Source organism: Falco biarmicus, chromosome 6 (assembly GCF_023638135.1).
Source record: "Falco biarmicus isolate bFalBia1 chromosome 6, bFalBia1.pri, whole genome shotgun sequence".
Taxonomy (NCBI): Eukaryota; Metazoa; Chordata; class Aves; order Falconiformes; family Falconidae; genus Falco; species Falco biarmicus.
In genome coordinates, this window is record NC_079293.1 from 79,173,090 (window position 1) to 79,198,961 (window position 25,872).

Sequence of the window (25,872 nt, forward strand, 5' to 3'; positions counted from 1 at the left end):
TTGACATAGTCATTATCCCAGGGGTTAAAAGTCAAGACAGTGTCCAGTTCCTGTCTGTTGCTTCCTCTATGACTTTCGTCAAATTGTTCAGTTCTTTCTGGTATTTTAGTTCTTTCTTCTAACAGTCATGCACCAGTGGTGAGAACAGTAGAAGTTCTTTAGCCAAAAGTGCTGTATAAATGTGATTTTTAAAATATTCTTAACATTAATGATGTTGCATGTATATTCTCCTCCTCTTCACCTTTATTTTGGAATCATTTAATTTGGTGTTCACTGAACAATAGCTGAGATGTGGTTAGAGGAGGTTTTTAGAAAGAAAGGAGCTGTGTTAAGAAGAAAGCAATACATGTGCATTGTAACATCTCTTACCAGCATTACATCTTAGCATCTTAAGACATCATCACTCGTTAAGACAATTCTATCCCGGTGTTATAAGTGAGGAAAAAATACATAGGGACAATAAACACCAGATGTGTAAAGGTGGTTTGTGATTATGGAGAGATTTAGTTAATTGCTTAGGAATCTAATCAGTGTGTTTAGTGTTACACCAGCACTAGTAGGAAGCATATGCACATTAACTGAAAAGGTATATTACATTCAGCTAGGCTGCTATATATTCCCTTGATAGATTTAAAAGATGAGACATTCAGTTCCTTGCCAAATGCAAAATTATGTATGTATTGGTTTTAGCAAGGCCAGTTAATGCATACCGAAGTATCATTTCCTATTTAGCAGTAGTTTTGTATTTACTTTCTGTGTATAGGATACAGAAGTACATCTTGGCAGAAAATACTTGTATAGACTGAAGTTGCATAAATTCCTACATAAGGCAATGAGAGCTTTACTACTGAATTTAATAAAAGCAGAGCTATGCCAATACACTTTTGAAAAACCATCCTTCAGTTTACTCAGCGTTATTTACTTTTTAGCAAAATCATACAACTGTATCCTGTATTTGTGCACAGAGGCTTCAGTACAACAGAGACATACTTCAGTCTGGCAACAATGGCAAGTAATATTTCTCAATTACAGGAGGCTGAAAGCGTAGTGGTTCTGCAGGAAGTTTATTTTTGCACAGCACTTTATGCCAAAAAAAAAAGGTACCTTTTGTTTTAAAATGGCTGTGGATCGGTTCCTGAGGCTGGAATGTCAGTGAATGCTTATTTCATGAGCAAAGTGCCTGCAGAGTCCAGTGCTGGCCAAAGTGCTGAGATCCTAGTTTGACTTACTACATGCATTTTCTTTTAAACAGCATTCTTCTCCTTGTTAAGTACTGCTTTAAAAATGGCCAAGTTACTCTCACATAAACTGTTTCCCTATTTATATTAATTTGCTCTGACATAGTGCTGATACAAGAAAATGTAGAATATTACATGTGAGTAATGTTATTTTCTTTAAAACCTTTATTTGTAGTCAGTTCCTGAATAGCTCAGAAGACCATCTTTATGCAACAGATGTGTGCATCAAACAAGGATTCTCTAATATTGCTGTATGTGTTCATCTAAATAGCAGCATGGGGTTGATGTTCTTGTGGCAAAAGGTAGCAACGTTCAAGCCGTGTATGACAGTTTTCCATTCCAAAAGAAATAGGTATTCTGGAAGTGGATACTGTATTGCAGCTTAATTACAAATCAATTCCTAGTATCTTGAACTGATCGCAAGTTGCAGATTGGCAGTTCCTTTCACAAGTCATCTGGGATACTGCTGCAGTGATGTGTGGTTCAATTTGTCTTGGACCTTGGGATTGTCATGAAACAGAAGCAGAGCAGTTCTTCTCTTCCTCAACCTGTGGACTTAACAGCTAGAAAATTCCTTAGCCAGATCTGTTTACCTTGGACTGTATCACTTTAAAAGGTGAACCGTAGTATCAACAATTGTATTGTGCAGCTGCCTTGCAATACAAAGAAACTCTCGGGGAAAAAAAACCAACAAACCACAAACCAACTAAACCTATCTTGCGTTGGCAAACAGTATTTATTCTGGAGCTTTCTATACTAACCATCTTGTTTCAATGACAGTTTTATTTGAAGGGCTTATATACCAGACATGACATTAGTAACAGTTGTCTTAATGTTTCTGGAACCTGCAGTGCTTCAGACATACTAAATCTTGCCTAATCTAATTCTGTTGAAGTTCACTGGTCTTTCTGTTGGTTTCAGTTGGAATTAGTTCAGGTCCTTAAAAGGTATCTACTAAAACAGCTTGAGAGAGGGAATGGTCATACATTAGGACAATTAAATAAATCTGAACATCTGTGTGGCCTCTGGGGAGAAGAAAAAACAAAACTAACTTTTAAGCTTGGCTGATTAAGCCTTGGCCAGGTTTAGCAGTGAACTCCCACCTATCAAAATTTCTTTGTAGTCACGATGATGTCTTAATCCACGGCAACGGTTTCACAGTACACTGTGCAAAATGTCCGCAAGACAGGCCACCAGACAGCAGCACACTGAGCAGTTGCATGCCTAACCAGCTATCATTCGCCGCTATAGTCTGCAGCTGTGAAAGGACACACTGCATTAGCAAAGGTAGCCAAGCACTCTCTGCCGAGTAGTTGTGCTGGTGGCAGAATTATTACTCCTAGAACTTTGTTCCATGGACTAGTCCTATGATTAAACAAAGGGAAAGGGCTGGGGTAAGGTGCGGCTAAGGACTTGAGAGCAGGAGTATGGTCAAGATGCAGGTAGTGACAAATGGAGCCCCCCGTGTTAAAGACTTTGGGAAAGGGGCTGGTCAGTGGAGAGTAGAATACAGAAATGTGTAGTGAGTGTCAGAAAGTAAGGGAATGGAAGAAGTTTGGTCTTTGAAGGCTTGCAATGGAAAGTTACTGGAACTAAGAGAGGAAAGTGACCTTTTGATGGTTTTTAAATTACTCTGTGTTCCCTAATAACTTTTGAGTATGTTGGCTAATTTCAGAGACGGAGTTTGACAGAGGTGTAGGAGTCTGAGAGAAATAAGTTACTGCTGATTGTTTTAAGTAGACAACTGGGGAGAAGGGTAAGGCACTCTAAATTGCCCAACAGGATGAAGCTTTAACATGACATCGCATTATTAGGGCATCTGTGTGAGAGGGAGACATTGCTACAGGCATGGGAAAAAAATTCAAATAATTATGGAATTATTTCAGATGCCAGTGACATAGCACGTACAGGAGCCTGTCAGGTCCTGCCTGGTGCAGACATACCAGGAGTCTGCTAGCAGTTTGTCCTCCATCAGGGACAAACTTTATTAGTTGCAAGGCAGATGGAGCTACTAATGCTTCCTTTTCTCATAATTCCACAACATTTAACTAATGTATTACAAAAAAAAAAAAAAAAAAGGAAAGGAAATGTGATCATAAGAGTTTTCAGGGTCCCAAACAAAATATATTTTGCTACCAAATAAATCCAGTATTATCAATATGAGGGAAAGGTGAGGAGGTTCAAAAGTAAGTACATTACCAAAACCACAAGCATGTCTTTAAGATAGTAAAAATTAAAATCCTAATGAATCTATTCAGTTTTATAGAAAGAATGTGGCCTCTGGCTGGGCTACAGTCAGATGGTTAGCCTGATGGCTATAACTCAAAATTTATGTGAATGTTCTGTAAATGTCACTTGTATTATGGACTGTCATTAGCCCAGTAATCATTTAGATCAGATTCAAGCGGTTGTGGCTAAAGTAAGAAAATGTAATGTTATTTGAATCTTTTTTGCAGGTGCTAGCGTGCTGTCCATTACATAACTGTGTACAAATAAACTGAAGGGACTAAACTTTTTAACTGATGACATTCATCATTACAAAAGTGTCGTTTGTGCTGAGTTTTGTTGTAGGTATGATTCAAGAGCTCCATGAAAAGCTGGTATTTTTGAAAATTAAACAAGAAATTAGAAACAATCTTTCTGGAACTGAAGGAGGTTTTTATCTGGTGGCAGATTGGTTAGCAGTAGTACTTGTGTGTTATTGTTTTGTAGGGTGTTTAAAGGTAAAAGCAATTTTGACTTCATTGCAGGTTTTGGCTTAATGGAAATAACAGTGTTGTTCCACAGAGAGGTATCATTTTACATCAAACTCCTGATAAAACCCAGTAAATAAACTTTCCTCACATATAAATACTAAACAATTGGGTTGTTTACTGCCAAATATTTACTGTGAAGCCCTGGAAGTGTTTGAAAACTGGTTTTTCTAGTTTCTGTTGCAGCAGATGCCCTCATAGGATCTCTTTTCAGTCCCTTTTCCTTTGCACACACCTTGTTTAAGCAGGAAGAGCTTAATTTAAGCCCTAATCTTTTATCAGAATAAACCTTAGTCATGTTTTCAAAATACCTGGTGCTTTGCTCCCCCCTCCATTTGACAAGTCAGGGAAGCAGGTGATGTACTACACTCCCAGCAGCCTGTTCCTTAAAGCTGACTGATGCCAGGCAAACATTGTTTCACCAGCGCATCTCTGCAGGGTAACACTCCTTAAATTTACCACCATTGCACCAGTTTAAGTTATCTTTGCTCTAGAACAGAGCATATAGCACCAGTGCACAGGGATTTTAGCATCTTTTGACAGCTCACACTGGGAATTCCTGCTGAAGGCAGGAAGACCTGGAATTCAAGAAAGGACTCTTGTCTTTTGCTTCAAAGAATTTTAGTGATACTTTCCCTTGCAGAGAATTTAACTTTAGCGAGGTTGTCATCAGTTGACACAGTTCATCTCTTTATATTTGGAACACAATGTGCCTTACCTCTCCCAGACAGAGCTAACCCTTACTGTTTTAGTGACAAGTTCCTGAGATAGGATCTACCTGCTGCCTTTATTGCTCAACCATAAATTGCCTATGGCTAAATATATGATCATTTAAGATACAGGTGGGTTTGGGGGAAGGTAATGAAAGTAGTGTACTGATAATATGCTGACTTGAGTTCAAAGTGGATCTAAAATGAACCCGTTAAACTAGGAAGGTGCTCAAGATTTTGATCACCATCACTTGAATTCCAGCAGTTTATTGCTTGGGGGAAATTTCATTTATTTTTTTTTTAATTATTGTTCTTCAGTTAATTGATTTGAACTTGAAGTTAACAAATACTAACCTGTCCTTGAGTGTTATGTTTACCTTTTTATAACAGAAACAGGTACATTCTTTTGAGGGTGGGTAGGGTAGGAAAGAGGGGAGGGAAATGCCTTATGCAATTTTAAAGTTATTTCTATTTAAATTAATATTGCAAATTATTAGCCATAGTCATATCTTCTGTATTCAGCTCAACCACAGGAAATAGGCAATGGGTTAGGAAAAAAAATTAAATACGTAAGAAGAGCTTTAACCTAAGTAACAATTTTTAATACAATTTTTTTCATTGAAAAAGTGTGTGTCCAGAATGTTGTTGAAAATCCAACTAAAGGAACCAGTTCTTAAATGAAATGTAGTATTTAATGCAGTGAGATACAGATGATGTCTAAAGTAATTCAAGTAAAGAACTGTAAAATTATTATCATATCTTTACCTTTCTCCTTAGTTTCTATAAATGGTGTGTGACAGCTTTGCCCCTGGGTATGGTTCTGGCCTTCGTTTGTGTCTGCTGACATCTGTCACGTTCAGATGCTTGCCCTCGCATTACAAGCACAGTAGAACCTGTTCATCCTTCCAACAGAATTTGAACCTTCTAATCTCCTTAGAGTGGTGAAGGAGTCGTGGGGTTTTTTTAGTATGTTCCTGAAAATAGGTTGTGCAGCTTTCAAAGCGTATAGGGTAAAGTTTACACCTCTATCAAAAAATCCCTTGTGAAGCCACAAAGGAGACTCAGAGGACTAGTAGTATTTTCTTAAAATATAAAGGTATTTTTACGTCCTGATTATTTTAAAATTATTATTTAACTAGATGTAACGTGGACTGGAAATGTGCATTTCTTACACAAGATCCATGTGTTTTTCTTCTTGTGAGTAAAAACTGCTCTGCAGGATATACAGTCTCTGGGTCTAGATTTGCAAACTGCTCCTGTGAGCAAACACTTCCCTTCTTGCAGAGCGTCTTTCTGTGGTCAGTGAGGTGCACACAAGCACAGAGATCAGCCTGAACGTGTGGTCCAAAGCCTAAAACCTTGTGTTTCTAGAGCAGAAAAAGGCGTAATATAAGTCTATGATGACAGCTTTTCTAGTAAAGACATTTCTCGAATTGTTGGAAAAAACCATGATACATTAGCGATGCAGGTGCCGTAGCAATTCTCTTGCTCTTTTCAGGCGGGCTAACCCAGTTCAGCTCAGGCATTCGGAGCACACCACCAGTAACCTCTGCTGCAGTGATAGTAGAGGACTGTGAACTTTGCGTTCTCAGTCTTCTGGCAAATGGGAAAAGTCATCTTTTTCCCTAAACGCTGAGAGGGTGGGGAGCTGCCGTCGGTCGGAGCAGCAGGGGCACAGCGTGGGCAGCTGGTGCAGGAGGAGCGGTTCTCACGCACTGTGGCTCTCACACAAATGTCATCAGCTGGTGGTAGGAGTAGCAGCAGTGGGAGCACAGGGGTGTATCTCACATGATTCACTGGGGTCCTGAGTTTACAAAAATAGTAGAAAGAACCGGCACAGTTTCCAACAAGAAGTAATCTCTAGGGTGTAATGCCCTGGAAGGCAAGCCTTCTTTTCTTTTGGAATTTTCCACTTCTCCTTGTCATGACGTCTTTGCATTGCAGACACCAAGCAGTTGTGAGCATTCCCATGGCAAAGCAAGTCTGTGGTTTGCCATGTGCATGGGCTCATTGTTACAGGCTCGCTGTGCTTTCATTTTCTTTGTTTTTCATTGCCAGACACGGGAAATAGAAACTACCCTTTAGTGAATGTGTTTCCTGCTTATTGAAATAAAGGTAACTGTTGATAGTTCTCACCTTGGTCTTGCCAATATTGATTTCCATTAAAATCCAAGCTTTACCTGATGTCCATCTCCCAATACTTTAGTGCTTTAGGAAAGTTCTGGATTGATATCCCTAGACAGTGAAGCCTTCTACCTGTAAAACCTGTTACCAGCAACATTTTTTACCTTTTTAACCAGCGTGTCTCAAGTGTAGTTGAAAAGAGCACAGCTAGGGTTGTGTTGGTGGCTCAGACTTCATGTTCACTTAGGCAGAAGTAACAATTAGGATCAATGACAGTACTATGCTGATCTCCAGCTTAAGACAGCACTCAGAAGTCCTCTTCTATATTTTACTATTTTGTGCATCACCATCAGAAGCAAAATATTTCAAATTCTCATTTAGACACTTGTTCTGCAAATATCTATGCATTTGTTTTGCACTAGAATAACATCACCAAAGAAAGCTGCATTAGTCACATACTTCTGTAGTATCTATGCTTAGAGTTTTCAGAATACAATAAAAATATAAAAGTTTTGTGTTAAGATTTATGGCCCCGATGGCATCCAGCATCCACATATAGTATTAGTAATCTGTTCTAACAGCTGTTTTACATCCTTGGTACCGGTGGGATTAAAAAGGACAGTAAAAACAACTTTGTCAATAAATGACAAAAAGGTATGAATTAATAGACATCTAGTACACAGCCACTAAATTAGAAGATGGGAAATTGCTTGCTGCAGATGACAGCATTTACTGTTCTCAGCAGCTTAAATACTTGTTTTCCTTATTCTTCATGAAAGTTAGTTTTCAGTAATTAAATCTTTTGATGTTATCAGTACTTACTTGATAAATGAGTGACAGAAGATACTGATTTGTATGACAGGGAATTTCAGTCTGGTTTTGTACTGTTCTGTAATAGAGGCTATTTGTGGTATAAATTATATCGATATAAATTTGGCTAAGATTTATTCAGTTGGTGTGCTACTGTTGTTCATGGCCTCTACTGCTAATTTTCCTTTTTTATATATTGATATTATAATATTTTTCTATATTATATATAATACATTTATATTATTTATAATAAAATATAATAATAATAATATATTTTAATATAAGGATAAAACACATCCATTTTCCTTATAGCTTAAGAGCAAAACTTCACCACTTGTCAAAGTGCTTGAAAGTATTTTACTGAAGTTATTTAAAGTTCAATTTATTGTTGTGTTGAGAACAAGATCAGGATGAATAGGTTCTGAAGTAATTCCCTAGCTGGTTTAGTTTACAAAAAAAAAAAGGGAGTTCTGAAGATTCCCAACAGTTCTTTACTTCATGCTCATAAAGTCTTACTTTGTGATCACAAACCAAGCAGATTCCATTTTAAAGCCTGTAATGATGTGGACTCATTTCCTTAGTAGGTCTTAAGATTTGATCGGATGATCAGAAACAATCTGGTTAGTGCAATGTAAGAATCTCACAGCTGCAACGTGGTAACTGGCGGTGTGCATTCTTAGAGTCTACTTTAGTACAAATCATACTGGCTCACTTAAACCACATTCCTCTTTCAAGTACCTTTCAACATTGTTAAATGGTTTGCAAAAACCTGCTTTACTTGCCAGAGCAGAAGAGCTGTGAGAGTGCATGTAGTTACTAGTCTCAGCTGGCAAAACGATAGCTTGCTTCTGGAGGCAGTAGCTTCCTGAAACTCAGTGGCCTGATCCCGGACTAAAAATACTTTTATTTTAAAGGGAGGGGAGAAGAAGGTCCCCCTTACTCAAGTATGAAGTGTCACAGTCAAAGAAAGATGGACCTTTCATTTTCTCAAAGACTGCTTAAATTAGCTTGTGTTGTCTGTCTGCATTTGTCTGGATGTCAGTGGTTGTCCTCGGTTGTCTGTGTTGGGTGAGTTTCAAGTACTGTGTCACGTTGGGTCAGTGCCCTGGTGGCCAGCATGGTGCCTTTCCAGGAATCACTAGAGGCAGAAAAGGTTCTTCCCAGAGGGCTCTGGACCACCCGGCCTGGTATCTTTTGCCTGTATCATCATCTCTGGGTCCTTTTTTGCTTTTGTGCTGTAGAAAAAACAGCCACTGGAGGTACACCTCATACCTTCAAGCTGGCTTAACAGAGCCCTGCTGCCCCTTGTCTGTGGTTGGGGGGAACCCTATCACAGAAGCCAGTTTCACATAGTCAAATTATGCAACAGACTTCAGCTCGTTGCATAATAATACAGAAAACCTAAGTCCTCGACTATGTTCTAGCCATATTCTCCAAATTATTTCTTGTGTTTGTCTCTTCTGGAAGAAGCTTTGTAGCTCCATGTTGCTAGCAAAGGTTCCCTGAATTTGTTATATAGACCTTAGGGAGGAGAAAGTTCTGATCCATTAGTACAACATTTGATGTTGTAGTACAACATTTGATGTTGTCTGCTGTTATTTGTAATTTTTTCTAAATAGGGCACTGATGGTGTATATGCATACCTTTAAGTCTTTTGGGCATCTTTCAAGATGTAAGATGTTATTGTTAGTAATAATGAGCCAACCCTTTCCATTGCATTTCATACAAACAATTCACAGCTCTGCAGGAGCTAGGGCTAAGACAAATTTGAGCCACATTTTTGTCCTTTCTGTTCTGGACTATTTTGGATGCTATTCCATTCCTGGTATAATTTATACTGTAAGGAAAATTGTACTGTAAGGGTACAACAGCTGCCATGGATTACAGCGCTAATGGCCACACTGTTATGAACCCATCCCTGTCCTGACAGCCTGCTCCAGTACAGACTGTGGAAAAGGCATTCCCCACTGAGGAGCTTTGGACTGTTTACACAATACTTAAAGTCACGATTTTTCCCCATGTTGGATTCAAGGCTTTTATAGCTTGCTATGCTCTGCCACAGCAGGATGTTAAATTCACCCATAAAGTTTATTTTGGCCATGAGTTTTAATTGTCTTGTTGAGTTTCTCATTTTGTGTTTTCTGGATGTTGTCATACCATTCCAGTATTTCTTCTGGAGACATCCAGGTTGAAGTGGAATAATTTCACTTTCAGACTACAGTCTGAGGAAATTTTAGTGTGTTTAAAATAAAAGCCTGGGTACAATAAACTTTGTTCTGTCAAATCTTATAATTTAAATAATCTCTAAGTACTGTAACGTTTCCCAGTTGATCAAACTGTGGAAGGTCAATGGATCGCCGTACACATAACTTTATACTCCCAGTTCATGTTTTGCATTCCACTAACAGAATTCTTTTTGGGGAACTGCTAATGCTTGAGAAATACTATGGAGAACAGCCATTTATTTTCTCTTTCTGTTTTCATTTTGAATGTAACTGTCTTAAAAACTTGAGTGAGATGCTGTATTTGTTAAAACAAACTTCACTTCTTTCACTTTATTGAATAAAAATAGATACAGGATCCTTTGATGAATTCTACAGTGCAATAGAGGAGCATCATTGTCACAGCTTTGGGACTGTTCATCATTTGCTCTGCTGTATGCATGGTTAGATGTGATGGTAAGATTGCTTATATTTCCTGATTTTTGAGGCCTTTTTTTTTGTATGTGTGTGTTAACAGCTTGCACAAGTGGACTCCAGAGGTGTACATCTTGGCGCTGTCTTTGTTCGTGGCCTTACGACTTTGCTCATGGCCAATAGTGCCTGTGGCTTTCCATTCAGAATGGATGATTTGATGCCTTGGGAAGTGTTTGATGGAAAACTTTTCCAAGAAAAATACCAGCAGTCACACCAAGGTTGCCCTTTGGAAGAGCTTTTGGAAGGCAATGTGAGTAATCGCATTCTCTTAGACAGCTCTGTATTCCTTGAAAAATGTACCTGTCCATATATGTTTGTTGGTTTAATATTCATGTTTACACTGGGCTCCTTTCTTTGTGTATTTCCTCTCTTCCTTATTCCGTTTTCACCCTCTCTGCCAAAAAAAACACTTTAAGAAGGTAGAAATACTGAGACCATGAAAGAAGCTATAATTTTACCTTTATTTTTGTTTTCATTAGTCAGAAAATAATATAAGGAAGTGTCAAAATGTCAATTTAAAAAAATGGAAATAGCTGTAATGGTTTTCTAGTATTAAGATATCAATGAGATCTTTTCCCTGTAAGATTTTAGGCAATGTATTAAGAATGTCTTTAAATAAGCATACTGGGTATAATTTTAAAAGTGTTTAAGAGCGATATTTTTAAACGTATTAAGGAACCTAAAGTTTGAGAGAAAGGTTTGGTGAATTCAAAGAGGAACTGGATGTAGAGGAAGATGTGTATTCAGGTATTTTTTTTTTAGAATCTCACCGAGTACCTTCCTGTACCTCTAGGTACTTATTTAGTTCTCAGTCCCACTTTTCAGAAGCTGGGGATTTGTACAGTTTGCATGCTATGGTACCAAAAAGCCGTATGACTTAAAACATGCCTGCCCAGGCAAGGGCAGGGAGATATCAGCAGAGTCTTGCTGGGTATGGACCATATCTGGTGCAGTAGGGTGGTATGGCTGGGCTCAGAGATGGAATCTGCTAGGCAGGGTACAAGGCTGTATTAATGCATTAGTGAAGCCTCGGACCAGACCTGGCTTGTGCCCCATGAGAAGAGAATATGTGGAGAGATGCTTGGGTAGATCTGTACTCATCTGTTAAGACCTTCGATCAATGTGGAACTGAAAATCCTGTATAATTTAATTACTTTTGAAAATTTTACCTTTGAAAATGTTTTTACCTGCGCTTACATATATCACTTTAGGTTAAAATAAATAAAAGTGATTACAGAGAAAAAAGTTACGAATTTTGAATTATTTTAATCTCAATGTAGTCAATACCAGTTGTTGTATAATTAGTTTTCTTTTCTGATTTTGTGTCCAATTGCATACCAATTGATGTGGTCAGGCTAAAGTTATATTTTAGAAGGAAGATGAAGGAAGATACTTAGATTCCCTAGAACTGAGTTGGGAATTTTCTTGATCAACTGAAATATCTAGGTTAGGGTTTTTATAAGCCTGATACTGTAATTTAAACAACCTCCAGATAAACTGTTCTGTTGTGGGGAAGAATAGTCTGGCTCTGTGAATTTTTAAAGTAGTTTAAATATCTTTTTTAGGTACGACTTTATGGTACATATATGGCAGAGATAGCTCCCAGACTAATAAAATAGCTTTCCAGCTTATCAGTTTGAGGAAAGAATCTATTTTGGGAGAATTGCCAAGAGGTGCCAGTTTAGCTGGGGACACTGGCAAGGCAACAAGCATATGTGACTGTTTTTTCCTATTATTCTACATTTAACTTTAATAAAACTGGTACTTAGTTCCTGGCAGAGCTTAATGTACCACTGGAAGCCAAGATCTTTCAGCACTTGTTAGTTAACAATCTACCCCTGAGCACCATAAATCTAATCTGATGATAGTGACAGCATTGTATTCAGAAAAAAAGTTATTCTACATGTGTGTTTTGTTATAGAAAAGATAAGTAATAGGAAAAAGTTACTTGTTTTGGTGTTCAGTGCTTGTCTCCTAACTCCTAAGGTCCTTTCTCTGTGATCTGGACAGTTACATTACTTCAGGGAATTCAGGAGATCTCGGAATCAGTGTTGGTTTGATTATGGTGGGCTTAAATACAGTTAACAGCTTTATGGAAATCGTATTAGAAATACAATCTTGGTTAAATATTTACATGTATACCAGAAATTTTGAATGTTTTGGGGTTTGCTTCCCACAGATTCTTGTACCAAAAGAAGAAAATGTATAAATTAAAAGCAGTTGCTGTATTTGTGGGCAAGTTTTTGTGTAGCTCAGCTCTTTGTGGCCCAGCAGCTGTTAAAGATAAAAAATGGAAAGCTTCTGATAAGAATCAAAAATAGAGCCATCTTGCTTTTTTAAAAAAAATACGCTAAGCTCATATTATGCTAGTTCTCTGTTTTTCATAACAGTAATCATATTAGTTTGTTTATCCACACAGAAAATTGGATATAATAGTCTTATAAAGCAGTGAGGCAATGATATTATCACTTTATTAGCCTTTTTATTGTGCTGCTCACTAATGAGTATGTTCGTGATCAATTTTTTTAAATTAAAACTAAATTACCTAATGGGGTCAGCATAAGTGATATGTTTTGTCTTTTTCTGATCATGCCTTTCATCCAGCCTTCATAAACACATTCTCAATCTGTTCTCCCAGGAACACAATGAAAGTTTTTCCCATTAGTGGGTGTTCTTCACCGACTGTGCTCGGTTTGTGCGGAAAAAAAAATATATCTGTGGGTTTTGCTTAAGGCTCTATAAAGAGGTTTGTTAACTCAAAAAATGTGCTAGGAAAGTTCGCAGGAGGGTTCAGAGATTTAGACTCTACCTTTAATTTAAGGAACCTCTCTAGCTGCTGTAGTCTTGCCACCTACTGGATTTTTACCTCCTGTAGTCCTCTCCCCTCCTTCTTGCCTCCCCCTCTGCCTTGGTGGTTAGAAAAGGCAATTTTCATCATATAAAAATCAGTTCAATTTTATGAAAATCACGAATTATGTTATTGCTCTAAAATCTGTCTTTTCATAATTCTTTTCAATGCGTACTACTGCCCATATGCGTAGTGCAAGTGAATAAAAAAGACAAGTATTCTAAAACCTGACATTTCTTCAAAGCTCGCTGAAATCGATGAAAGTTCAGGATATAGCACATCTCTTAATATTGCGTCTTTAAGTAGTTTCAGCTTGTCCTTTTGACAGTAGAACTTTTCATCACACCACAAGGTAAACATTTTTGTTTAATCCCCCCATTTCTCTTTAGACTTTGTTACATTTTTTTCAGTCAGGAGTCAGAGCTGATGTATCACTATTGTGTTAAGTTTTGTTTCTCATGTATGATGTTAAGACACTTTGATTTTCACTGGTGTGTTTTCCATGAATCCATCAGTTCTTACCTGGAGGCTTTAACCACCTCTGCCTCGGGTATTGCTGATAGAAGTCTAGTCAAGTATATATACAGAAGGCAAGGTTATAGAATAGGGAAGCATGTGACTTACAGATCTGAACAGAGAAGAAAAACTTCACTGAGAAAGGGGAAAACATTCCTTCTGCACCCCTACCCATCCTTCCAAGGATACACTTTTATTAGCAAATGTTTGAACTTTGTTTCCTGAAAAAATGTCAGTCAGATCTACGACCTTCATATATGCATGAGTGTGGCTAAGGCAAGTCTTTTAGTTGTTGTATATGTGATTGATTTGTGCTACACCTGAAGAGAGAAAAGCAGAACAGTCATTGATGTTTAACCCTATTGTCTGCAGGAGTCTTTGTATACACCCTTCCAGAATCTGAAGTCTTTCATTTGCAAGGCTTGCATGGCGAAGAAAAGAACAATACAGAGCAGACCAAGAGGGAGTGGATTTGTCACAGGTTGGCATTGTGTTAATTTTCTCAATAAAGTCAATATGTTGATGAGCTCAATTATCCTCCAACAGCAGCAGCATTTACATAGGCAGCCCATTGAGCTGAGTAAATTGTAAGCTCTTTCTCCAAACAACCGAAGGAGAGATCTAAGAAAATATTTCCTGGTTTTAGGAATTCCTGTGAGTTGGGGTTTTTCAGCCTGGAGAAGAGAAGATTATCACAGCCCTCCAATACTTAGAAGTGCCCTGCAAGAAGGCTGGAGAGAGACTTTTTACAAGGGCATCTAGTGACAGGACAAGTGGCTTTAAACTGAAAGAGGGTAGATTGAGATTGGGTATTAGGGAGAAACTCTTCACTGTGAGGGTGGTGAGGCGCTGGAACAGGCTGCCCAGAGAAGCTGTGGATGCCCCATCCCTGGCAGTGTCCAAGGCCAGGCTGGACGGGGCTTTGAGCAACCTGCTCGAGTGGAAGGTGTCCCTGCCCGTGGCAGGGAGGTTGGAACTACATAATCTTTAAGGTCCCTTCCAACCCAAACCCTTCTGTTATTCTGTGATGATGATTACCTAAGTTTGGGTAGAATAATATTTCCATCTGGCTATGTAGTTACTGAGATATATGCAGTACCTGAAATATCGTTCACTGACAGAAACATCACTGCTGTTTACTCAGTGGCTAAAGTTATTTTGATAGGAAGAATCAGATGTCTCAGATTTTTTTCTTCCTTTTCCCTCAGGGGACCTATCTTAACATTGATAGTTGAAGGTCTGAGTGAGGCACTGAAGAGAGAATACCTCTTACTGGACTGATTGATATAGTCCAAAATATAAGAAGCTTTTGAGCAACTTAGAGAACAGCTTTGTTACTGCCTAAGACCTTGCATTTTTTCCCCCAAAATTTATGGCTTGGTTTACTAAAGGTATTTGTTTTCCCCACCTAGTCTGCCTGACTTACAGGGAAAAAAAATATCTAAAAGGTTTTTAGCATCAGTCACAGATTAGCCTGAACGTTGAGGCTTTTGAGGCTTCAAAATAATTCACACTGAGTCTCAGTGTTTATGCTGGTATTATGTTTATTACCTGCTTATTACCAGATTACTTAGAGTGTCTGTGAGGACAAAAATTACCCCTTCAGAATTCCTAGAGCAAATTGCAAGGCAAAATGATTTTCTGCTAGTTCAGTACTTTGCATTATGTGACAGTGATACTTCAGCTGCTGTGGTACTGCACTGTACTGGTGCTGGACATTCAAAACTAAGGGTATCTGTTGGTGATTTATGATACCAGACCTTGTTAGCATCTGCTATTGCTTGAGAGCTGTACTTAACCATTTTAATTATGATTTGTGATTCCAGTTTGGACAGGGATTTCTGTTTTGTTTTAATGACTGCAGTCTCCAAATCTGTGTCATAAAATTTTGATCTGGTTTCTAAATACATTTGTTAACAGCTTGTAATCATGATGTGCATAGATGGAAATGAGGACAAGAACCATGCTTATTAGGCTGACTTCAGTTTGGAAAAACCGTAATTGTGCGCAAGTATTTTGGCATAAAACTAAGAAATGTTTCCCCCCAAAAAATATGCTGTCTCTCTTTTTCTTCATTTAATCTTACATACAGTCCGAGTTTCTTACTAAATTCTGTTTTTCAGAAACACAACAAAGAGAATTTAATCCCAGGTTCCAGCAAACACACAGAAGTTCTTTTGTTCCTCCATATCATCACCAGATGAGGGGGTTCCTATGGAGAAATCCTCAACCACAAGGTAAAAAATGTGTGCGCGTGTGTGTATTTGGAATTGTCTCTATCAGCAATATAACAGCTCTCTGTGTATATGCAGTTTGTGCTTGTATGTATGCAGTTACCCTGTGGCTACAGCAGCCAGTAACAAAAAATGTTTCAGTTATAGTTGCGTACTACCATTAGCAAAAACTTAACTCTGCAAGTTGAGGTAGAGTGTAGTGTTATAATCTGGAGTCATCTTTTACTCCCAGTGTTCTGGGGAAAAAAATGCTTTCATGTGGTATTTAAACTCTCCATGCTTCGTCTCAGCTAAACTATATTTTAAATTGTAATAGTTTTAAAACAAGTTGGCACAGCTGCATAGAAATGTCTGTCTGAAGTCTTTAGCTGCAAATCTTAGTTCATACTTAAACAAAACACTTAAGCATATGAATAAAGCTAAACATATTCTTAAGTGGTTTTCTAGATCAGGTTCTCAGTTTCAGATCATTGCTTAAGTGATTGTGTTGGGTCTGGCTGAGCCCTGTGGAAGCCCTCGTAGTGCTGTGCTTGTACTGGTAGCTAGAAAGGTGGTGATAACACAGCAGTGCTCTGGCTGCTGCTGAGCAGTGATCGCTCAGGATGGAGGCTCTCTCCAACCTTCACCTGCCCCACCACCCAGTAGCCTGGGGGTGGGCAAGATCTTGGGAGAGGACTGAGCCAGGGCAGCTGACCCAAAGTGACCAAAGGGATATTCCAGACCATATGACATCTGCTCAGATAGAAAAGCTAAGAGAAAGGAGGAAGAAAGGGGGGGTGGGGAGGGCATTCATTTTTTACGTTTGTCTTCCCAAACAACCGTTCTGTGTAACTCCCTGCTCCTTGGGAAGTGGCCGAACATCACCTGCTGATGGGAAGTAGAGAATAACATCTTTTGTTTTCTTTTGCTTCTGCACGTGTGACTTTTGCAATTGCTTCATTAAACTGCCTTTATCTTTTGACCCACAAGGGTTTTCTTCCATCTTATTTTCTCCCCCCCACCTTGTTATGCTGAAGAGGGGAGTGATAGAGCGGCTTGGTGGGCACCTGGCATCCAGCCAAGGCCAACCCACCACAGTAATACAAATGCAAGTTCTGTCTTGTCTTGGCATTAATCTTAAGTCATTCACCAATCTCATTTCCTAAACAGAACAGACATTTTAATGAAGCATTTCAGTTTTACTTCCTCATTATTATGAGTTAAAGCATATACACGTAGATAAAATGTAAAGCTAAAATATGGTGTGTGTATGCTGACTGTGAGCAGAACCCAAACTGGTTATTCTTACTGTGGCCATCTCAGGAAGCCTGCTGTTCAGGGGTCAGGTCATCTCGGGCCAGCTCCAGAGACCTTAGGAATAGATATATTCCACAAAGTATGTTCCACAGTAACTGTGCCGAACTGTGTTACAAATGTGTTTCAGTAGCACTATTAAAACATCTTGGCTTCTTCTACACTAGCCCTATTTACTGCCCTCAGGATGCTCTTAAAACATGATCCCCTAAGTGCAGTTACATTGCCTCTATTATAAGTAAAATAGATTTAATGGGAAAATAGATATCTCCCTCCAAAAGAGCCGTGCAGTGTTTTAGAGCTCCTTTTAAACTGATCTGCCAAGATGACTCATTTTGACAAAGTTTCTTTTTCCTGTTTGCTAATATTAAGACAGACACTTGGGTTGCTTCATTTTGTAGCTTTTGTCTCTGCTGTAAGTGTGTGTCTTCCCAAAGAGGGAGAAAAAAGAACAAAGAAGTGTCAATTTTGTCTTCCATGATAGCTTACATGATAAAACTTCCTAGTAATGTTGCTGATATCTGTCTATCCCATCTTTTATATCCCTTCTTGTGGCATACAGCTATGGTTTCTGCTGTTGTATATTATGTGGAAATCATTGGATTCAATTCATTAAAAAGTAATGGAACAGTAACCACAGGACCCATATCCTCTACTTCTCATCAGGAGTGTACCTAAGGATTAGGCAGCCTTTGTTTTCTTTTACAAGTTAATGTTTAAGAATTCCATGACGATGTCTCACTTCAGCAGTGGAGGAAAGGGTGCCTCCACCCAGGAAGCAGGAAGCTTAGAAACACTGGCATTTCTCGGAGATGGTGGCTTAGATCCCCTCAGGCAGAAGGAGAATTGAACTTAGGCATCTCTCATTTTATGGTGAATACTAACCGCTGATCTCTTCTGATTAATATCTCGTCTTCTGGCTGTATTTTGAGAGAAGGGAATTCAGCTGTGAGGTTTTGGCGTTTTCAAAGGGGTTGGGTTTTGGGGCTTTTGTTGTTGTTGTTGCTTTGGCTTGATTTTATTTATTTATTTTACATTCTTTTTGTAAATTTCTTGGCTGTGTGTCACAAGTAGAGAATTCATCCACCTAACTCGGAACAGGCCATCTAAGCCTCACAGGGAGGTAGATTTTCCCTTGTTGTTTCTTGTTTGTTAATTTAGGAGACTTGCTATTAAGCACGCTGACTTACATGTATCCCATTCTGAGTGTCTGTCCATTCTGATGCTTGTTAAACATATCGTAGGTGTGCAATTTAAAGTTAAGATTAGGCTTCTGTTACTGAGATATGAAACTTTGCATGGCAGCACTTTATAACCTGTGTGCTTTGAGTTTAAAAAACTTGCCAGAGGTGGCATAGATGTCTTTAATGAAGCATGACACATGGATTCGTGGCTGAAACACCACAGCGCATGCCATATTGGTAGACAAAACTTCATTAATTAGCAGTTAAGGCCACTAATATGTTGTTTTGGAATCACATTGTAACCTCATTCTACAAATAGCTAAAAATAAACTGAGCACTAAGAACTATGGAAATCAATATTGAGTATCGTGCGTCTTTGTCACTCTTCAGCAGTCCAACTGGTGAACACTGAGATTGTCATAGCATACAAATTGCCACCTAGATATAAATCAACATAAAAAAATAGCAAAAAAAAAAAGTCTATAACCTTATCTGTGCATTGTCTTACATACTTTTAGAGCTATATTTTAAAATTTCAGTGATTTTTACAACAGTTCTCATACTAGTGTTTGAAAACCTGTCTGAAAAGCGGAGTGAAGATAAGGGGAGGAGATAGGGGAGAGAGTGTATGTGGGATTGGTTGTAGCAGCTGCATGAATTGCTGAAATCAAGGATACCCTAATACAGCAGCAATAGTGAAAGGTATTGGCAAGGATATAGAATTTCTGCTGGTGATAAGGTAAACATCATAACTCTCTGTATGACAGACCCAGGGGGAGGGATGAGGACATAATGAGTAAGAGCTGTCAGAGCGCTGGAAGTAAGGGATGATAATTTCAGCTACCAGTCATCTACCACCAGAATCATAAACAGTGAGATGGGGAGATAGTGAAGAGTTTTGACCATTTCATATTTACATTTAGAAGGTGTTGGATTTGGTGGTCAGCTATATTCTGCCTAAGAAAATTATCTTCCCTCAAAAAAATTTAGTTTTGCTTTCTTTGTTTCCACCCACCTTTCCTTTCTTTTTCTTCCTTCTCTCTGATGGAAAAGGAGAGAAAAAGGGAAACTTTGGGACATTTTTAGAGCATTCTAGAGAATTTTAGTTGAATTTTAAAGAATTCAAAAGTGATTTTTTTTACAAAAACCCAAAATCTTGGAGAGAAAAGCTTTCATGGAAAATTGAAACCAGTTTTTCAGGGGAAAGGAAGGATGTCAAGGAAGGATATGGAAAAGATAGAATTGTTGGAGGTATGTCTCACTCAAGAGAAACTCTTTTGTCCAAGACAGAAAGGAATTATCCAGAGTTCCATTTCTTCATGGAATGTAATTGCATCAGAAGGGTTCATATATTTCAGTCTTGGCACACTGTAAACCATGTGCTGAACATAATGCAACTATACTGAAAGATCTGAGTTTGTAGCACCATTTCATTTGCTGGTTGTTTAATCAAGGCTTCCACACTCATGTTGCATACTCTGTGTTCAAGCGTGTTTCTGATTAATAGGATTTTGATAGAACTGTAGTGTAGGTGGGACTTGGTAGAACTTCGGTGCTGAAAAAAAGATTTCATTTACAGCTTGACTACTGCTTTATTTGTAGGAATTTACACAGGCACAATTAAACCAGTATGAAAACATTTGTTAATATAGCTTGTCTGGTTCTAAAAGTGTATTTTCCTCTCCTGAATTCACAGAGCCTGATCTACCAGCCACTGTGTATGACCTGTATGATTCACTATACCAACCCATTAGTTGGACTAGATTTAAAAGTTACAGTGACCCAAGAGCTTTAAGAAGAGCAATGCCACCATGGGCTTTATCCTCCAACATCTCAAAATACTAGCCATAATTATACACCAACTGGAGAGGAGCTTGCTCTTTTCTCAAAATATGTATAAATGTAATTTTTCTTGCAGACTATCTGAATAAGCTCTTGTTTTCATGCTTTAATGTTAATTAAAAATATTTCATTCCTCTCCTGCTCCTTCCAGGTAGAGAATATGGATTGGGATATCCAGACCGGAGGAGAAGATTCCACCTTCCTCCTCGGTAAAGAATACGTATGTACAGGTAGCAAACTGAGAGGACGAGATAGACAAAATTATCTCAGTGGTAACTATGAGAGCCTCTTTCTATGAACTTTACAGAGTACCTGAACCATGTGACTGCAGAGGAAATCACTCAAACCTGAGGCTATTCAGCTTCTTAATCACTTGTCACGTTAGGTCTAAGCTTGCTATGAGACCGAAATCCCTAAAATTTAAGTTACAGGTACCAGCTGAAGCACTGTAGCATATTAGTATACGTACAGTATACAGTATAGCTATACTATGGTGTCTATTTAACACTGGAAAGTCTGAGGTGTTTTTACAACATCGTTAGATGTTCCTGACTATAAGTTTTAAGACTTAAACTATAAGTTTTGCGTATTTTCATTATAATTGTATATATTACAAGAGTTTGCTCACCATGAATGATGTGGCATATCCATGCTGAGTTGTGGTTTGTGTCTTAATTATGGATTATATTTTTATCTGAAGGGTTATACCATCGTTACTGAAACCTGTTGAAAAGTTTGAAACATGGTATCACTGATGTACACATCACCTGCCAGTGAAACAAAGTGACCTTCCTGTAAAATGCAGTGCTTTCTTACAAGAGCCAAAAATTGCAATTATTTTTGGTGCTTTTAGTTGAACAACTTTATCTCAGCTGGCTGTGTGGAGTGAACCACGTCAGCACTGAGAAGAGAAAGAATCTGTCATGCTTTACTTCTGTAATAAATAATACCTATGAGAACTAAGTATTTTTCCTGTCTAGTAATCTAATTTAAACACTTCAGAATTATTTCTTGAAAATGAATATATTTCACTTTGTGATTCAAGTTCAGTGATGGTTGTATTTAATTATAAAATTAATTCATTTTAAGTAGAGTTAACATAAATAATACCAAAGAAATGTAAAATAACGGAGCATATACGGTTTTTAACAGCATCACAGGATCATATATATCATAGTAAATTGGTACTGCAGAAGACCCTCTTCAAGTCATTTCTTGTGTTTTTTAAGAAACTGGTTTAGAGATTACATCAACTTTCTTATGTCTTCCATTTCCATGCTCATTCAGTTAAAAATAATCAGAGGTACTTTATCTAATTACTGTCTTTAGGGAAAAAAAAAAAGGCAGTTATGTAGAAATCCCATTTTAAATCATGAAGTGTAAAAATTGTACCAGAGGGAAGAAGTGTCAACAGCATTTATGTCACATAGAAGGTGGATGACACACTTAGAACCAAGTTTCTCTCTTTACTGATCTGCATCTCAACCTGATTGAAAATTGTTCTAATCTATGTAATCTTCAACAATTTTCATGCTTTTCTTATATTTCTAGCAAACTTTCAATGGGATTGGCTTGAGTGGATGGGAATCGATGGGCTTTCATCTGTTTATGTGCTTTGGAATCACAGTATCTTTAGTTTTGTACTTTAGCATTTTCAGTACATGAAGTTGTATAATATACCTCCTGTATGAGGAGAGGTTATGATGAAAGAAAAATGAAAGCCTGATGTCCTGTTCCTGCTCTCAAAAAAGACAGAGCAGCAGAAAAAGAAGAAACGCAAAGATAGAGGCAAAATGTTAAGAGCAAGTTTTGAAATCTGACACAGTTTGCAGATTTTTATAAGAGCATATTTAGTTATTGAAGATGATGACTATTCCAAACAGTAAAGTCAGTGGTCAGAAACTTGGTGCACATGCTCAAAACTTTGTCTTAGAACTGTAGGCCTTAGTGTTTATTATGTTGGATAATCCACTCTTGGATTATTTTTCTTTTTTGTTTTGAATATTATTGATTAGTGTCTTGTTAGTGTAGTACTCATAATCATCATTCTAGATTTTACTGGTACAGAAACTGTATTAGGCTTCTTATTGTATTACTGCCGGAATTATTTATTTTTATAAACATTGGAAAATTAAATTTCTATCTGAAAACTGTCTCATGATCCATACTAACAGAGAGTAGCAAACACTGTAAAACTTAATGCTTGCATTAAGGCTTGCAGAACTTAAGGTTCAAAACATAAGTGCTTATCTGGATAATTAATACATAGATCACTAAACCCAGAACACATCATTATGGTAGTTTAATTACCCGCATGATACAGATCACAAAATCTTACCCTGCAACAGGTCGTTAACTTCTAAAATTGTTTCAGTGTTGATGTTCATGTGTCTTACTTGGCTCCTCTCAATGATTTGTCTTTTAGATCACACAGGTGACCCTGCTTATTACTGGAAGCGAATGAAAACGGATAAAAGAACAAGATACATTTTAATGAAAAGCTGTATGCTGAAGATCATGAAAACTTCATCAGTATTTAAAAAATGGTGGTGGGAAGATTCTAATCAGAAATTTATCATGCCTCATTTTCAGTTCCATTTTAATTTGTATACTTTTTTTCTAGCCTATAGCTTAGAGAAGTGAATTATGAAATGCTGTGAAACAACTAATATATAATTTAGGTTCCAGCTACTATTGTTTGAAGCGCTTGACAAAAACCTTGTCGACACAGTTACAAAAAATGAAAAATTATGTCTAAAAACTAGAGGCCAGTCCTAGGTGTTGAAAAAGGCTGCAAAAATTTAATTAATCTGATTCTGTTGTGAGAACTGTGTCTTCCATTAAAGCTTTTTGCTATACGAGGCTGAAAGTGCCTGGTCTTGGACAAAAAAGGGTACTTCTAAAGTGTTTACGGTCATATCACAGTTAAAAAATGTTACTTTTCTGTCACGTGGCTTACTTTCATAGTTCCTCAGCCTCAGAGAATAAGAAAAGGGTAGCTAAAACATTCCAGAAAATTATAAAATTAGTTTCTATGTAAAAAACTGCTACAGCTTTTATTTTGGGGCCTTTCAGAGCTGAGTCAAATGCGTAGTCCTCTTCTGGAATACCTACAATTCTCTCTCCTCCATATGTAGTGAGTCATTTATGAAACATTTAAGGTTTATGCCAGACCTCATATCTGTCTTTAGCCTCAAAGTAAAGGTGTCGGTGTGAGCCTTTGGCCAGTATAATTTTGGAGGAAATTCTAAGTCAAGGGGAAACTAACAGATGATTTGAATGCATTCTTTTTTTTTCTTTTTTTTTTTCCTCTAAGTGGCAGTTGTTTGAAGCCCACAGGGTAAAAATTTTTCCCTGTTGATATTATTGGTGCATCTTTTGCAGATATTAGTGGCACCATGATTTTGCTCCATACTGCTAAGGTAGTCCCAAGAGATTAATTAAATGGACAGAGTACCGGTGGGACAATTGGGTATCTCCTGTATTAATTTTTACTGGTCTATTACTCATCACACAGACTTTATTACTATTTTGGAGATATGTGTATTTTTAGAATAGTACCTAAGTACACTTTAAATGTCTTTTAGAAGTGTTTAGCATGAAGAAAAAGCATTATTTTTATATTCCAAGGAGAAAAGTTAGCTCTAATTTTGAAATCTATTTTCAGGAGTACTATAGATATTGTACAAATTGCACTTCTCTTTATGATACAGTGTTTACTAACTTCAACTCTGTGGGTTTTAATCCATTATTGTTCAGTTAATTTGGTTTCTTAGGCCTTGTGCAGGTAACCTCTTTGAGTCAACTGTCAGTGGAACTTAGTTCCTATTCACTGTACGTGTTATGTCGAAGTGAATAGTATTGTCAGACATACATAGCTCGTTACTATAATTTCCTTGCATGTATTTTTCTCGTTGTAACTCGATAAATATATTCTTTCATGCTCTGCATATAGCAACAGTCCAGCTAAACTGGTAAATTGGTAGCAATACAGGATTTCTAGTTGTATTAGACGTTTGAGCAGACACAATTTTTACACAACACGGTGTCTGAGTTGCGTTCCAGGGATCCTGTCATGATAGGGGCATTCCTGCTTCTTTTCTCTGTTGATTTGTCACTGCCTGTAATTGTAATATCACTTCTTTTCTCTTTTTCCCCCCAAAACCTTTTGGAATAATATGGTCTGAGTTTTATGGAAAGTTCTCTGGTTTCAGAAATCTCATAATGTATAATAGCGTATTTGAAAAGAATGTAACTGTGTGCCAGAATTTGTTGGTAATTCCCCCTTCAGGCTTTGATATGAGAAAAGATTTCTGTTGGCCTCAATAAACAAAGTTAAATACAGTTAGAGTGGGAGTTTTGCTGTGCTAGTTGTGGTATGTTATGAATTGTTGGTAATAATTACCCTGACTACTGAAAAAATGTTAGCTTCTCTGTTGAGGTTTTTTTTTTTTCCTCCTAATGTTAGACCATAAGCAGAAGCTGCTTATTATTATTTCCAAGCCAAAAGATTTTTTTTTTCCCAGCAGGAATCATAGAGTGAAAGCAGAAGCATGAAATTGAAACGCAGAGGTGCTACTTTCCTGTCTCAGTAAACTTTTTAAATTTGTCAGAGTGCCATAAAGCTTATGGACTGTGGAAGAAAGTCTTCTACAAGAACATGACCTTAAAGATTCCAGTCTGATAGGGTTTCCTTAATATGTGGACTACAGGGTTACTGTGAACGGGTACAGGACAGAGGTAAAACAGATGTGTATTTGAAGTGAAGGAGCCTATGTCTGTGCAGAAAAATATTCTTGTTTCTTGTTTTGCTCTATTGCTTGCTGTATTCTCTGGACTATGTACTGGGTAACTGCCTTTCATCAAATGTTCACTGAAATTGTGGGTTTATTTATTAGCTTTATTTTTTTGCCTTCTGGAAGGGAATTCAGAGAACGTTCATTAACATCAATAACTTAGGCAACTGTGACTCAACAGAAAACATTACATGATCATTGTGAGAGAAGAATTGACTGACAGGAAGACATTGATCAACTTTCCCCTTTTTATCTATGATGTATCCTTCATCTTACATTAGTTTGCTCATTTGTGTGACACCATCACATTGGGAATCTGAATCTGGATTGCAGAAAACACTGAAACACTAAGTTAATCTTACGATGCTGTGGGACTGTAAGTATCAAAACATACAGATTACGCCTGTTTTATAAACCAGGAAACTACAGTTTTAATTGCTTTGCTAGCTCAGCAAGCACTGTGCTGAGGCAGAGGGGAATAGCAGTGCTAAAAAGCTCTACAAATATTTTTGTACCATGCTGTCAGGGCAGAATTGTAAGGATAATCAAACATATTATTTTGCAAAGGTGGTCTTCAATGAAATGTTGAGGAAGAAGATAAAAATTTTATGTGTTCACATTTAAACATTGACTCAGTCTTGTCAGCTAAGCTGGGAGGCAGGCTTGGATACCTTCCTTCCCGTATAGAAGCATGGTCAGCCCAGTAAATAAGCAGAAACCTTGGCTTGTTTGTGCCACAAACAATCATGCTTGAGAGTGTAGGGATACCATGATGTTTTGTGAGTCTGGCAAGGCTGCCTTCACAGATACATTTTGATGGCCTGGTAA

At 37.7% G+C, this 25,872-nt stretch overlaps 1 protein-coding gene across 5 annotated transcripts in view; it reads left to right on the top strand.

Moving 5' to 3' along the window:
• Nucleotides 1–24,592, top strand: part of FAM120B (family with sequence similarity 120B) — a 63,022-nt gene extending 38,430 nt beyond the window's left edge. For 3 of the 5 annotated variants that reach the window (XM_056343686.1, XM_056343687.1, XM_056343685.1), the window contains exons 7-11: nt 10,375–10,581; nt 14,068–14,176; nt 15,819–15,932; nt 20,400–20,457; nt 22,674–24,592. In XM_056343686.1, the coding sequence (XP_056199661.1) occupies nt 10,375–10,581; nt 14,068–14,176; nt 15,819–15,932; nt 20,400–20,457; nt 22,674–22,686 (501 nt within the window). In that variant the 3' untranslated portion in view covers nt 22,687–24,592. Of the gene's footprint in view, nt 1–10,374; nt 10,582–14,067; nt 14,177–15,818; nt 15,933–20,399; nt 20,479–22,673 lie in introns of all 5 variants that reach the window. The other 2 variants (XM_056343688.1, XM_056343689.1) reach the window with 2 other exon arrangements.
• Nucleotides 24,593–25,872: the final 1,280 nt, after the last annotated feature.